Source organism: Meleagris gallopavo, chromosome 2, assembly GCF_905368555.1.
Source record: "Meleagris gallopavo chromosome 2, MGAL_WU_HG_1.1, whole genome shotgun sequence".
NCBI lineage: Eukaryota > Metazoa > Chordata > Aves > Galliformes > Phasianidae > Meleagris > Meleagris gallopavo.
Genome location: NC_139405.1, coordinates 43,712,952 through 43,728,130, shown reverse-complemented (window position 1 = coordinate 43,728,130; position 15,179 = coordinate 43,712,952). Strand labels below are relative to the sequence as shown.

The 15,179-nt window shown below is 34.5% G+C and overlaps 1 protein-coding gene across 4 annotated transcripts in view; it reads left to right on the top strand.

The window, feature by feature from the left end:
• Nucleotides 1–15,179, top strand: part of PACRG (parkin coregulated) — a 193,153-nt gene that overhangs the window by 32,770 nt on the left and 145,204 nt on the right. For all 4 annotated transcript variants that reach the window (XM_085216938.1, XM_085216937.1, XM_085216935.1 and 1 more), the window contains one exon: nt 10,050–10,184. In XM_085216938.1, coding sequence (XP_085073064.1) covers nt 10,050–10,184 — 135 coding nt within the window. The remainder of the gene's footprint in view (nt 1–10,049; nt 10,185–15,179) is intronic.

Below are 15,179 nucleotides of genomic sequence, written 5' to 3'. Positions count from 1 at the left end.
CATGAAGTTGTCATTCTGTCTCCGACACTTTCAGCAACAGTGGTGGCATTCCAAGTCTAATTAACCTTTTCAGTACTTCCTCCAGCAAAAACAGTTTAAACAAAATAATGTGAATACTTTTCTGCCAGTTCAGAGCATTAAATTGGATCAGTGCTGGATCAGGCAAACATCAAAATCAGTATTTCTGAATCGACTGATGGTATAGGTCAGCTTAAAAGGGAGACATGATCTTTGACAATTTAGAAGAGTGAGAAGTGAGATTTCTGTATTATGGGTCTTGTTTTTATTCACTTTCCTAGATATCCTTTGTCAGGATCACAATACTAGATCAGGATGCTAGGTGTATTCTTGCATGAGCCTTCATACATTTGTGTGATGAAAGTGCAAAATAGGCCAATAACTTTCATATAATTCTCTGTCCTGTAATTTTAATATTAACCCTAAACTATGCACAGACACGCTATGATAGTGTTTATGACCATTATAAAGAACTAAAGATTGCGAAAATCAAAAAAGGTAAATTGTAACTACATTATGTAATATAAGCAAACAATAAAATCCACTTGAAATTGTTTCCTAGTGAAGGGCATTCTTATAACTTGTAGTATGTAGACCCTTCAGCAGGTTGATTTGGCATCTGAAAATACATATGCAGCCAAAAAGAATGTGATGACAGCGAGCAGTGCAGGCCACTGGGAAGGGATAACAGAAGGAAAAGAACTGATGCTGAGGATGTGATGTTTTACATGTTACAGTATTTCCTTCATTTTGATTGACTGTTGTCTGGAAGGATTCCAGTTTATTCTCTTAGAAACTGCTTCATAATGTGAACCAGAGTGCCATAATTGGGAATGATCATGAGGTTCACTTCAGAAGGACACTTGTGATACCACCTGAAACATTTATAAATTAATTGTCAACATTTGCATATTTTTCTAAACATTAGAACATGAATGGAAAATTCTCCACAATCAGGAAAAATGTATGACTCCCAGATTAAGTGGAAAGTTTTTTGAGACAAAGAAAATGAAACAACAGCAAAACCTGTATTCATCTGCAGACTGACAGGAGAGGAAGAAATATATTAGTAGTTGTCAACTGTCTGTGTTCTTCCTTTATGTTAAGGGAGATTGCTTGGCAAACGTAAGGACAGAAATTGTAATGACACGAAATCATAGAATCATAGAATTACCAAGGTTGGAAAAGACCCATGGGATCACCCGGTCCAACCATCCACCAATCATCAATAGTGATCCAGATACTCTACTCACCGCAGAATGGAGGTGGAGGACCTTCTGAGGGCAGAGCAATGTATAGATATTTGTGATATAGACCAATTCTGGCTTATCTAAACAGCTTATCTTTTTCCCAATCAAAACTAACATTTTTGAGGTGATGAAATAGAGTAATTCTGTATGCAGCTTTTGACTTCCTTTCAGTAGTGTCTCAAGGCAATAATGAGATACAATATCTTTGTACAAAATCACATCTGTTTTTTCTTTCAAGTTCTGGTGCTTTAGAAGTATTTGTAATTTTGCTGACCTCTATCAAAAGTTTCATTTGGGGGTCTTGAGATTGATTTCTCACATTTTGACTTTTGAAGCTATGAGATGTGCTTTGATCTGTTGTCCAGATTTGTGCAGTAGCCCCAAAAGCAAGATTTCTAGCATTAGATGTGGCACCATTTAAAGCACATCAAGAGTGGCACATCCCGAATTTCTTTTTGCATATATAAAGCTTTTGTCTGATACACATAGATAGACTGTGCTCTTTTGATATTGAGTGCCTGTGATATTGATATTAAAAAAAAAAAAAGGAATTCATACGGAACTCACCATATCTGTTGGGATGTCTTTCCATGTCTCTACTATCATTTGAAGTTTCTTATTTTGGGTATGTCTGTATAGCAAAATCAAAACAGGATTGTAGCATGTATTGTCTGCCTATAGTATCTAATCAAATTAGGATCAATAAATGAAGACATAGCTGAACAGGCTTATTGTCAGCCCAAGTAGGCTCCCCTGGGGATGCCCTGTGCAGATTGTAATTGTTAATTTTGGCCAAGTTTTTTGTTTCCAAGTCTTCAAAATTACTGATGTTAGTAATAATAATTAATATTATATTAGAGATAGATGTAGATATGTCACACACAAAAACAACTACAATAACACATTTTTTCTGCTGTGTTGGTAGGTAACTATATGCTGGTTAATATGATAGGTTTCTGTGTGGTACAAGAATCAAACTACTGAAGGTACATATTGTGCTTGCTGACTCCGAAAAAAGGAAACACTGCAGCTCATGACTTTTGAACTTAGTTTTTCTCCCTGAATGTGAGTTGTTACTAAGCAGTATTGTGCAGCTGCCTTGTTGGGCAAGTTAAAAAGCTTTATCGTGCTATATGGATGAGGGCCCTCCCATTGGGGATTCTAGAAAAGCTTTGCATGTCAACCAAGCACTGTATCATGCTAGGTATATTATTTGATCTTTATTCTTCCTAACTTGAGTATTTTTTCACTACATGGTACAATTTATTTGACTTAATGTATTATGTGTTTTACTTGAAGTTTATACTAAGATTTGACTCTGTTTTCAGTAACATCCTTGTAGGTAAACTTAGGAAGTGTGGTATGGATGAGCAAACAGTGAGGTGGAATGAGTACTCACTGACTGGCAGAGCTCAGAGGGCTGTAATCAGTGGCACAGTTGGGCGCCTGTATCTAGCAGTGTTCCGCAGGGTTTTGAGCTGGATGTGATCTTGTTCAACATCATCAGTGAGTTGGATGTAGGGATAGAATGCATCCTCAGCAAGTCTTCTGATGGTACAAAGCTGAGAAGAGTGACTGACATACCAGAAGGCTGTGCTGCTATTCAGCAAGACCTGGACAGGCTGGAGAGCTGAGCAGAGAAGAACTTTATGGGGTTTAGTAAAGACAAGTATGGAGTCTTGCACGTGGGGTGGAATAACTGCCTTTATCAGTACAGGTTATGGGATGATATGCTGGAGAGGCAGTCTGCAGAGAAGGACTTGAACATTGTAATGGACAACAGGTTGACTGTGAACCAGCAGTGTGCCCTTCTGGCCACGAAGGCCAATGGTATTCTTGGGTGCATTTAAAAGATGTGGCTAGCAGGTCAAAGGAGGTCATCCTCTCTCTCTGTTCTGCTCTGTTGAGGCTACATCTGGAGTTCTGGACTCCTCAGTTCAAGAAAGACAGAGAACTTCTAGAGAGAGTCCATCAGAGGGCTGCAAAGATGTTTAGGGACCTGGAACATCTCTCTTATGACAAAAGACTGAGAGACCTGGGACTGTTTAGCCTGGAGAAGTCTGGGAGGGGATTTTATTAATGCTTAGAAATATCTAATGGTTGGGATACGAGTGAATAGGCCAAGGTTATTTTTAGCATTGTCTAGTGACAGAGGGACAATGGGCAAAAAGTGAAGCATTGACAGTTCTGTATGAACATGAGGGAAAACTGTATTTTGAGGATTACAGAGCTCTGGAATAAGCTTCCCGGAGAGGATATAGAGTCACCTCCGCAGATATTCAAAACCCACTTGGATTGCTAGGGAACCTGCTTTATCGGGGGAATTGGATTAGATGATCTCCAGAGGTTCTTTCCAACGCCGATGATTCTGTGATTTGTCAGCAGCTTCTTGTTTCAGTACACAAGGAAAAGAATGGTGACACCTCCTTTGGGGGAAGTGAATTACTAGTGGGACTATGCTGCATTAGCCAATGTAGGATGTTAGTTTAACAGCAGTACAAGAGAAGAATGACACTAAGACCGTGAGTGGTACACAAACACTTTGTGAATGAAATTGTGTTTATATCTGCCCCAGGACAGCAGCATGTAGCAGTAGACTCCATTCCATGTACATAGTACAATTTAAAACAAATGCATTTTTCAGTTTGGGTAGAAAGAAGTAAGATTTATTATTTTATTTTTGAAAAACTATCAGTTTCCCAGTTGATATGTAGTTCTATATTTTCAGGAAAGACTGCAAACATGTTTTAGGCAAGAAAGTTGAGTGATCACATGAATTCTGATCCCTGTAGCTTCAAAAATAAGTATTATAACTTAATTTTGTGGGAATAAAAACCACAAGATCAGATTCAATTCCAGTCTTCCCATAAGGAAGTCAACTGACTAAGAGCTGGATTTTTTTTTTTTCATTCTTCCCATTGTCATCTAAATGCATTAAGCTGGATTAATCAAAGGGATTTTAACTATTAAATTTGATTTTGAGAATTTTGTTCATATTTTTTAAAATATATGAATGATTTTATATAAAATCGGCAAGATCTCAATCTATTCTACTTTTGGGGAGTATATCTTTTTATTTTTCACACAGCTCTTGAACAATTATCGACTACTGCTTGGAGTACTACAACTTAGGTCTGCATAGGAAGTTGGGAAACTGTGTCCAATTAATTTTTGATGCTCAATATAAATTCAGCACCATTCTTTGAAGAAGCAGTCAACCATTTTGTTCTGTTATATTCGATGCTGCTCCTTCCCTTGTGCTATCCAAATTTTTCACATAAGTATTAGTGGTTTACTGGAAGTTAACAAATCAACGTAACAGAAGAAATTTTTAAAAATGTAGAAACGTCTTTGTTTCTGATATCGTCCTCTGAATACTTAAGCAAAATCTTGTGGTTTTTAATGGCAGCAGTAGATTGAGATAGCATCCAATGAAGTGCTTGATTTACAGCAAGACTTCTCAGTTCACTGACAATTTTTGTCTGGCTTCAAGTTACCATGAAACTACAGTACAAATTTTCAAGAAAATCACCAATCATCCTATGCAGGTACATACTCAGGCTCCTGAGCATGCATCATTTGATAATCACTTAGAAATTTAGGCAATTTTAGTCTTAGATAATTAATTGCTATTTAAAGTTGACTTCAAATAATTTTTGTTCACATTTTCCTAGTCACTGATGTCTAAGAATGCAACCTGATAAAATGGCTTAAAATGCCCATGAGTCAATGAAAAAAACATGGTATTTTTCATTTTTTGTTTAATGGCTTGTAGTTTTTATCTTGTTGTATAGTTCAGTGGCACTATAATAAATTATTTTTGCAATTATCAAATTGTTTAACTTCTCTTGGGCATTTAATGAACCTCAACGCTGTTTATTGCTTCATATACTTTGCCATCATGAATATTAGCCTTTAATTAACTGGAACTCTAGTCTTAGTCTTTCTAACTACATTGCAATGAAATATTTTTATTAGGTTGATGAAGGTACTATTTGTTACTGCTTTTTCCAATAAACTGATTACTTTCAGAATGTTTTAGGGTTTTTTTTAGTCAGTAATGGAAGGTTAAGCTAATTATGAAAAGTATAGACACAATATATTTTTGTATATTTTACTTAGAAACATAAAATTGCATAGAACCCACATTTGGAAGGGTCCTCTGAAAAGCATCTTGTCCAACCTTTTGTTGAATGCTAAGACTCCTTGTTAAGCTAATTCTTCAGATTTTCAGAGGTATTCCACCACATCTGGGCAATCTATTCCAACGACTTTCTCAGAATTGCCTTTAAAGTTACTTGCATCTGTTGCATCTTTTCCTGTGCAAGAGAATACTTCCATTTTACTAACCGCCTTTTAGGAATTGGAAGGCTCTGATTAGATCTACCCTAAGCCTTCTCTTAGCTGGGCTGAACACACTCAGTTTCTTGAACCTTCTGTCAAAACCTCTAGACCTCTAATCATGTTCATGGTCGGTTGGAAGATACACGCGTTTTTCTCATGAACTGAGAGGACCAAAACTTTAGACAGCATTCTAACTGTGTAAGCAATTCTCAAGGAGAGTGGAAGTCCTTGATCTGCTGATGGTACCACTACCAATGCAGTATAGGGTTTAGTTTGCCTTCTTTGCTCTGGAAGTACAACTAACTCAAGTTTAGTACTGTCCATGTGAATTCCTAGGTGTTTCTCGGCAAAATTACACCCTAACTGGTGTCCTACCCAATCAGCTTGCACTGCTGATTATGTATCTCATGTGCAAGATATATTTCTGCAACTCTTAGTCCTTGTCAATGAAGATCTCTCTCTTTGTGGTTACTATTTTCTTCTGGTGTACAGTCTTATGTCTCTTCAAACATAAGTTCTTCTCCCAGTCTTATGTCATCTGCAAACGTGATAGGCTTTTAGTCCTATCATTCAGATTTTTTATAAATAAATTCAGATTATACTCAACACCCAACCCATAGGAAATCCATTTTTTAACCAGCTGCTCATAAGCCAGTAAAAGTCTTCTTCTGAAAGTTAAAACCATAACATTTCTGTAAGATTTTGAAAAGCATGATACATGCAAGCAGCATGGTTAACAAGGTTATTTTTATCTGTCACCAGGATCAGTAGAATGTATCCCTTTGATTTCTGTATTTTTCCTTAAAATTATAGGGAAATTGTTGCAGCTTGGACGGTCCTAATTGAGACATACGTAACAAAATGCTAAATCTGCATGAGGAAAAGAGATGTTAGGAATTGTCAGATACGTGTAAGAAAATATTTTTCAACAATAATCTATTGTGATAAATGTCTTCTCTATGAAAAGCAAAAGAGACATAGTTGGCTTTTTGTCCTGAAGAAATTGATCTGAAGAATATGCAACTGTTTCTCCCTGTGTTTACTGTGCTCCAGATTTTAATTGTTTCTCTTTTATTACTTCTTATAGCTACTGATCCAAATTCATGATTAAAATGCCTGTACTGTGATTGTCTGTAAATAGAGAAGAAAAGGAAGCCTCATCTCCAAATTCTATATAGGAAAATAAATATATGAAATAAATGCAGATAAATTGGGAATTATAAAAAAGTAAATTATATGCTTTTATTTTTCCTCAAGCAAACCTAGTTCAATATTTTCATAAGTGATCTGAAAAAAAATAGGATTATATAATGAAATCTACAGTTGATTCTATGCTTGGAGTAGTTATTAAAATAGATTAAGAGTAGAGTGTCACAAAGATAAAAGTAGAAACCTTTCAGAACTGGTGTGGCAGAATTGAAATTAAATATAATAGTACAAAGGATAGGGAATGCACTTAAAAGTAATGATAATAAATTATGTTATTAACGTAGTGCTCATCTATAGTGAAAGATGGTTGCTGTCATTAATCAAAGGATAACTATGAGTTGCCAGTCTATTGTGACTGTGAGAGACTAAATATAATGCTAGGAGGTCTACCAGAAAGACTACTTCTGTGTTTTGTGAAAAGGTACTACCAACTGTGTTTCTCATCACTGATGCTGTGGATTTGGTAAGCTTGAATTTATTTCTTTTTTTATCAGCTTTTCCAGTTACATCTTGAACGCACAGAAACTTCAAGAAGTATCACCACTGAATTTGTGCAAGGAGTTCCATAAATCCATGAGTTGCTGCATGAATACATAATCATTTTTCTTTATTCCAAATTTTTCACTTAATGGCTTGTTTTCATGTTCTGTACTCTTAGTGAGGGAAACAATGGAAAATCAGTCCCTATTCATTCTCTCTGTGAAGCAGTGATTTGCTTTTATTTCTCCTTAGTAATCATTTTCCTGACATTATATTTATGTAAAAGTAATTCTGTAACTTCAGTATTGTTCTTCTCTGAAACACTTTTAAACGTACCGTATATTTTTGTTTGGTTGGTTGGTTTGGTTTTTTGAGTTGGCAGATCAGAGTAGGCATACTACTTAAAATGTGATTTTTAACTATTGAAATAAGGATAACATATAATAGCATTTCAGCAGTAAAAATTTCTTGACCATTTTTTGAACACATTTTATAGGTCAGAAATATTAGAGGAATAATAAAGGAGTGTATTTAATGACCAACATCTTTTTATTCCTCTAGTTTCTTTGTTTCCAAATGAAGAATATGAAGAAGTTGAACCTGAAAATTTGCAGAAGTGCAGTAGATAAAAGTTCATACCAAAACTACTAAAATTAATCAGGAAGAAAAATTTTTGTTTTCAGATAAGATGTAGTTTGGGCTTGCTTTTTCTACCTCTTATGATGATAGTCTACCAAAAATAATTAAGATTGTAGCTCACGTAAGCAAGACAATGTGTTCTTTATCAATAATGTAAGTTGAAATTTAATTAGAACAGTGACTCCTAATACTTTATGGAAACACACGTCTTAAAGAATGTGTGAAGATCACACCAATATTGAAAAATACATGGAAGGAGCATTAAAAAAATCTAAAGAAAAGTAAAAGCACCCATCCTGATGGCACAGAACAAATTGTGCCCCTACAGAACAACAAGCATAGATTTATTCACGTCTGTTCGAAGTGCTTTTCTCAGAGTTATGCTCTACTGTTGTAGATGTGTTTACTAAGCAGTATTACAGGTATGCATATAAAATCTATTTTCACTAGGCATGGTCTATCAGTGATAGCACTATGTAGCAGTCTGTCACAGTTTAGAAGCCCTACTTTAAACAATTTGCACTAAAGTACAGTATATGCATATCACTGGTCGATTACACTGTGTCAGTCTTTTGAGTAGTAAAAAATGGTAAAATATGTTGAAGGAAAAAAATTGCAAAAACAATTTTTGATCTTGGTTGCCATAGTTAAATTATAGAATAACCCAAGTGAAGCAAAGAATGTTACATGCTTGTGTTCTGTTCACTGAAACACTGAATGTTAGAATGCTAGAAACTAACATCAAGGTCATTGAAGACGTAGAAACATATAATGAGACAATTAGAACAATACAATATGCTGGATATGAGTTATGAATCCTTGAAGCTTTTGCTTTTTTTGAAAATGACGCTTTTTATATTATAAAAGGCAGCAAGTCACAGTGGTATTTTTGAAGAAAGAGATATGAAGAGAATTGTATGCAGTCTTTATCTCAGACATTGCTATAAAATATATATAAAAAAAAGGAAAAACGGACAAGAATTTCTCAGGGAGTAATTGTCAAGGGCATTTGAGATTACTTTAGCTCTCTTAGTCTCTTCTAGCATTTGAGATTAGCTTTGTTAATTAGTTTAAACAGTAGATTTCTTCTAAGTATTTGAATTTCTGTTATCTTTGTGCTGGTTTTCAGTTACTGTTACTACTAAGTTTGGCTGAGAAAAAAGTTCCTTTGTGGACATTTTAGAATTGGACTGTCATTCAGGCACTCAGGCTACATGATAAACTGACTAGACATAGCTAAGGAACCAAGTAGAGCTGAATCAGATATTCTTCCAAGGCAACAAAGGCAGAGTGGAGTAGACTCTTCCACTTCTAGGCTTCAACCATTGATCATAGAATCCTAGAATCCTTAGAGTTGAAAATGACCTCTGAAGGCCATCTAGTCCAGCTCCTCTACAATGAACAGGGACATCCATAGCTAGATCAGATCCCTGAAAGTCTCCAGGGACAAGGCATCAACCACAACACTGGGTAACTTGATCCAGTGCCTCACCATCCTCACTGTAAAAGATTTTTTCCTTATATCTAACCTCAATCTCCCCTCTGACCTTGAAACCATTTTCACTTGTGCTATCACCTAGACCCTAATAAAGAGTCTGTCTCTGTTTCCTGTAGCTCCCCTGTAGATACTGAAAGGCCAGTACTAAGGGGCTGGAAGTCATATGAAAGCCATATGCAGAGGAACTGAGGAAAGGATATAGTGAAGTAGGTCAAAGAAAGACAATGGTAAGACAAGACAGCTGTATTAGATAGAAACCAAGTCAAATTACTTCTATAAAGAAACAATTGAAAGAAGAATATTTCTCGAGGACAAATGCTTGATTTTACAGGAATTTGTACTTTATTATGTAAATGTATTTTTGATGTTTTTGTCTTAAAAATGCTGCAGGAACTGAGGTGGCCACAAAAAAATACAAAATTTTTGTGGGGGAGAATGAAATTGATAAACAAACAAAAAGGAGCAGGTAGTGAAACTGGTAGAGACAATTGCAAGCTAGTTTGGGAGATCAGGGAGGTTTTCTCTTTCTGTGTTCAGTCATATAAGCTTTTTCTGAAAATGTATTATCGTGAAATGAAATTACGGTAGAATTTGTTTCTTTCCGTTTTAAGGTACGGGGGCCCCCACTTGCAGGAGCATTTAAAGAGAGACCAACAAAGCCCACAGCATTTCGCAAGTTTTATGAACGAGGAGACTTCCCCATTGCTGTTGAGCATGATACGAAAGGGAACAGAATAGCATGGAAGGTGAGTCATAGCATGCCTTTGATTGCCACCTGAGCTTGTTGAAGTGACATCTCTAATTGTCAAAAAAAAGTTGTCTTGGAAGTAAACTGAAGTAATTTCTTAGAAAATGGAAGGTGGTGGGGAAGCTGTTAAAAAAAGGCTCTTGATTCAGCTGTCTACCTTGGCTAACAATTAAATTATATGCTGCAAAAAGCAAGATGACAGAGTTGCTTTGCCTTAGAGAATTGCCTCCTGCCCAATTCATCTCTCTTTTTATGAGGACCTGGCAATGCAGCCTATTTCAGGCAGTCCATCAAATGATGGAAGTGGTTGGTTTCGCTGAGCAGCAGCCATTTATCTACCCCAAATTTCACCTTCCTGCAGGACACTTCCAAATAGAAGCTTTAATTACCTAAATGGATAGGTCAAGATTGCCTGCTCCCTGAAAATGCAGAGCAGAATACAAACGAAGGCAGATTCTCATTCCACAGCTGTACTCTCAGTCTACAGCATATGTCAGACAGCGTAATCGCTGTCATACGTGCCCCTGTTAGAGGCTGACCTCCACTGCTGAAACCATTACAGCTACGACATTTCTCTGACAAAAGGTTAATTGGCTTCAAAATAAATGTATTGCCTAATGACTCCATTCTAATGCAGCTGTGTTTCTCTCTAAAAGGCTTGGTGATGTTATTTGTAAAACTTGCCAATCTTCTAAGTAACCACTGCAGACTTTTAAATTTAATTTTAAAAATGAATGCTGATCTTTAACCTGCTCCTACTATTTAATTATTTTTGTTATCATTAATTATTCTTTTTTTGTTATTGTACTAGAATAAGATTTCACTGAAGGCAATGATAGTTGCCGAAAATAACATGGTACACGTGAAAATAATATATCAGATTTATAGAATATTTAAAATTTTTCATGTAGAGTAAATGATATAGAATTTACATGTATAGCTTTGTTAATTCAACAAAATGGGAGACATTTTGCAATCTCATAACTGATTCTGCTGCTAATTATGTCAACAGGATTTGACCTATGCTGTAGTAAGTGTCACTGTATAATTTGTTAGTAAGTATGATTTAAGATAACTTTTTTTGTGTATTTAAGTATAGAAGAGGGTATTGTACTGTGAGAAAGTACTGTTAGAAGTAACAATGCTAAATTAGCACAAGGATCAATTAATAGTTCTTGCAACTAATTCCTAATCAGAATGAGATTCCATTGCAATGGTTCTTTAGACAACCGTAATCATGACTTTTCTGGATTAAAATTCACAGGTTTACAGTTTAAGTTTGCATTCTAATCTTTTCTCACCCCGTAAGAGTTGTGGGTTTTTTTTGTTTTTTGTTTTTTTTCATGAGGCATTATAATTTCTAATTTCTCAAGATTGGATAGAGAGACACATTTAACTTCATTTTAACTGCTATTTGGTGTACATACTTCCGTTATAAGGATTAACATTCCACTTGATGATGATACTGGCTACTTAATTGACTTCTTGCTAACTAACTTTCTATGAGCCTTCAAACTAAAGCTGAACATCTAAAATAAGTGTTTGTTCCCTGTATCTGACAGTTTGAATTGTTTGAAGATATACTTACTACCTTAAGACAATCACAATATAGCATCTTCGGTGAACAGCCCAGCAGGATTTTTTTCTTACTGCAATTTGTAATCTTATCACTCCAGTTTCTTCCTAATACCCACCTACCACAGTAACATTGTCGTGTAACTAGTGAGACTTAGGGCTCTTATGTCATGAAACAGTTACTTTTGGTATTGCTGTTCATCCTCTCTTTCAAAACAAATTATCACTACTTCAGCATACAACCAAAAAGACAGTGTAGTAGTGCGCTGTTCCATTCTTTTATCATCAACATGGCAGGGCCCAAACTTATTTCCCTTATTCCAATCCACTTGATTTATTCACGGATCAATCTAGACTGAGTTTTGTGGCAGGCACTCAAGAAAACAATACTGAGATAGTAGAATTACTTGAGGCTATTGTTTAATTTGGCACACAACCATCATTGATTATTGTGCATCTTAAGAAGATGTAGAAGGCAAATAGGAGTTTTCTAGCTCAAACTTTAAGTTACATAGCTTCTGAAGTCCTGCATGCTTCCTAGGGGCTGAGAATGTTGTTCATCATTAGATACAACTTTAAGATGCAGATAAAGTAAATGTCTGTATTTTTTACTTGCTTCAAGGACATGAAAATAATCAAAATAGCTAACATACATCTAATGGCGCATTTTCTCTCGTTCATCGTATTTATTTGTAAACCTGATTAAATCATTTTACTGATTAAATATATTTTACTCCATACTGCTTAAATTCATGAAGAAAAAAAAAAACATTTTACTAATATGTCTAGGAAAATACTTTAAAATATCTTGTCTAAACTATATTTGTATGAGTTAAATTGTTCTAGGGAAAGGATAAAAGAAAGAAATGGTAACTGTTATTTTAATCCTGAAATCACTGCATGATACTATTGTTTTATTCTTATGTGGGTTTTGTTGTTGTTTTTTTTTCCTTATTTATTTATATGCTATTTATATCGTGGTTCATTTAACTCTTGTTAGCTTGGATACCCAGTGCTGCATGAGAAAAAATGCAAGGGGGTCTCAGAAACATGATTTATTCTGACAAAGGAAAATACTACAGGATTTTTTTCCTTCCTTAAATACATGCAGTGGTTTTATTTGGTTGGCTTTTGGTAATTACTGAAACAAAACGAAATGGCCGTAATTATCAGACATTACGTAATTTTTTGAAAACTCTTTACTATTCGCTATATTGTAACTCTGTGGAAGAGTCATTTTTCAGTAGAACAGAATAATTTGAAGTCTTTGAACATCCATAAATTGTGTCAACTTAGAAAAAACTTTTGCTATTATACATAGATGACCCTGGATTTTATAATAGTTTTGACTACCTCTTATTTTAAACCCATGATTAATTTCCTGTAAGGACTAGCTAAGTATAATTATTATTGTAGATCCAGATAAGATATAAATTTTAAGTTCCAAACTATTTGTGAATACCTACATGTGTTGATTCTCTGATTCTGAAATAATAATTCTTATTTGGAGATTAGCTTAATTATTTCCAAAATGGACAAAATTTAGAAAGAAGCATTTTTACTGTAAATTAATTGTAAATTTTGGTGAGATTAAACTTTGCCTGCAATGACAGTGCTTACATAAGATCCTTTTCTTAAAATAAGAACCAAAGTAAATTAGATTCAAGTTACAAGGTTATTGTAGCAAGGTCTGGTTTCTGTGTGACTTTTCAACCAAATTGTTCAGGCTTAGAAATTCATACTGGCATCCTGGCTGATAAGTTGCTGTATTACACCACATAATTTCTACATTCAGCTCTTTAATTATTATTACAAGTTCAAATAAAGCTGTTTTGACTCAATGGAAGGAGAAAGATTAATGGATATAATGTGGTTACAACATAATCTTAGTAAACCATGATAACAAGTTCAGGAAATTAACTCTGTCTTTAAGGAATATCACTTCAAGAAAGAAAGAAAAAGAATTTTAAACATTCTGATAATTTTGAATTTAAATGGTCTGATGTTAAAAGCTGTAATTGAGTTTATTTCCATAAGAAGTCATGACTGTTCAGGTGTTCTTTATTTTCGTTTTCAGAAATGGAGAAAAATTGTCTTTTCATCTTTATCAAGAGGTGAATATGAAGAATGTTTTGTGAATTATGTTGGTGAAAATTCACCATCTCTGTAATTCATGAGAGTATTTTCTGATTTTGAATATAATTTAAGTAAAAGAATTCATAGAAAATGAATTCAAGACATTCATCCCACTCAGGAAGTGTACTGGCAGTCAGTGAATTTCTTTGCTAAATTCACACACTCAGTAAAATATTTTAACCTCTAATTTAAATTCTTTCATGATCCCAATGTGGTCATTAAATACATCTATAGTACCTTACAATTCATGCAAATACACAGTACTTATATTTTTGGATAAAGCAATAGCTTTTGAGATCTATAAACAAACTTCTTAGGTTGAACAACTCAACTAATGTTCAAGATTGAAATTTGAAGCATTTGATTTTGTCCAGTAACAAAGAATGGATAATAATTGCATGATTTGAAAAAGTATCTCTGATGTTGATCAAATATAAAAGTTTAGAATATAAATTGCTGTTAATTTAGAATTAGATGGTAGTGGAAAGTAATTTTTTTAGACAAAGAATGTGCTGGAATGTTTATCTCATAAGTCCTCTGACTACTTGTTTAGGATCCTTAAGTTTTCTTTTAACTTATATGCATCACAATTTTCTTTAAACAAATGTAGTAATATATTCCTTTGCACAATTTCATTCTGAGCTATGAATTATAAAATCTCACCGCTCTGTTCTTGTAAAGGACTTCCATTTTAAAATATAATGAGTTAAAGAAGGTCAGAATGCAATTAAACCTTAGGCTAAGGAAGTTGATAATCCAAGGAAGTATTTCTGAATTTTTAAAAATGTATTTGAAGTGCAGTCTTTCTATACCTAAGAGAAAGTCATCAGAATGTTTGAAAAATCACTTGTTTTGGGAATAGGGTTAATCATGAAAAATATTTCGCTGTGGAAGAAAAAAGCCACTATCCTTCAAAATAGTTTTAGCTATTTCAAAGAGAATCAATTTCAAAACTACAAAATTCTTCATCAAGCAAAAATGTCAAAATGAATAGTATTTGTCTCCTTTCTGAATTTTTTTTTATTATTTCCACATTGCTATAGCTATTTTCATTGAGAATGTGAATTTTATCATTATAGTTTCTCTTCATCCTCTTTCCTACATAGCTTATGTTTTTCAGAGACTTTTGTAAGTTTTGACACTGAAATGACTTCTTGGTGATAGGAGCTAGATACAGGGACAGAAGACTGTTCTCCTGCCATTAATGTCATGTGTTTGCATGAGACAATCTGTCTGTTGTATGTTAGCCTATAAAATTCTGAGTTGCTGTGATTAAACTGGC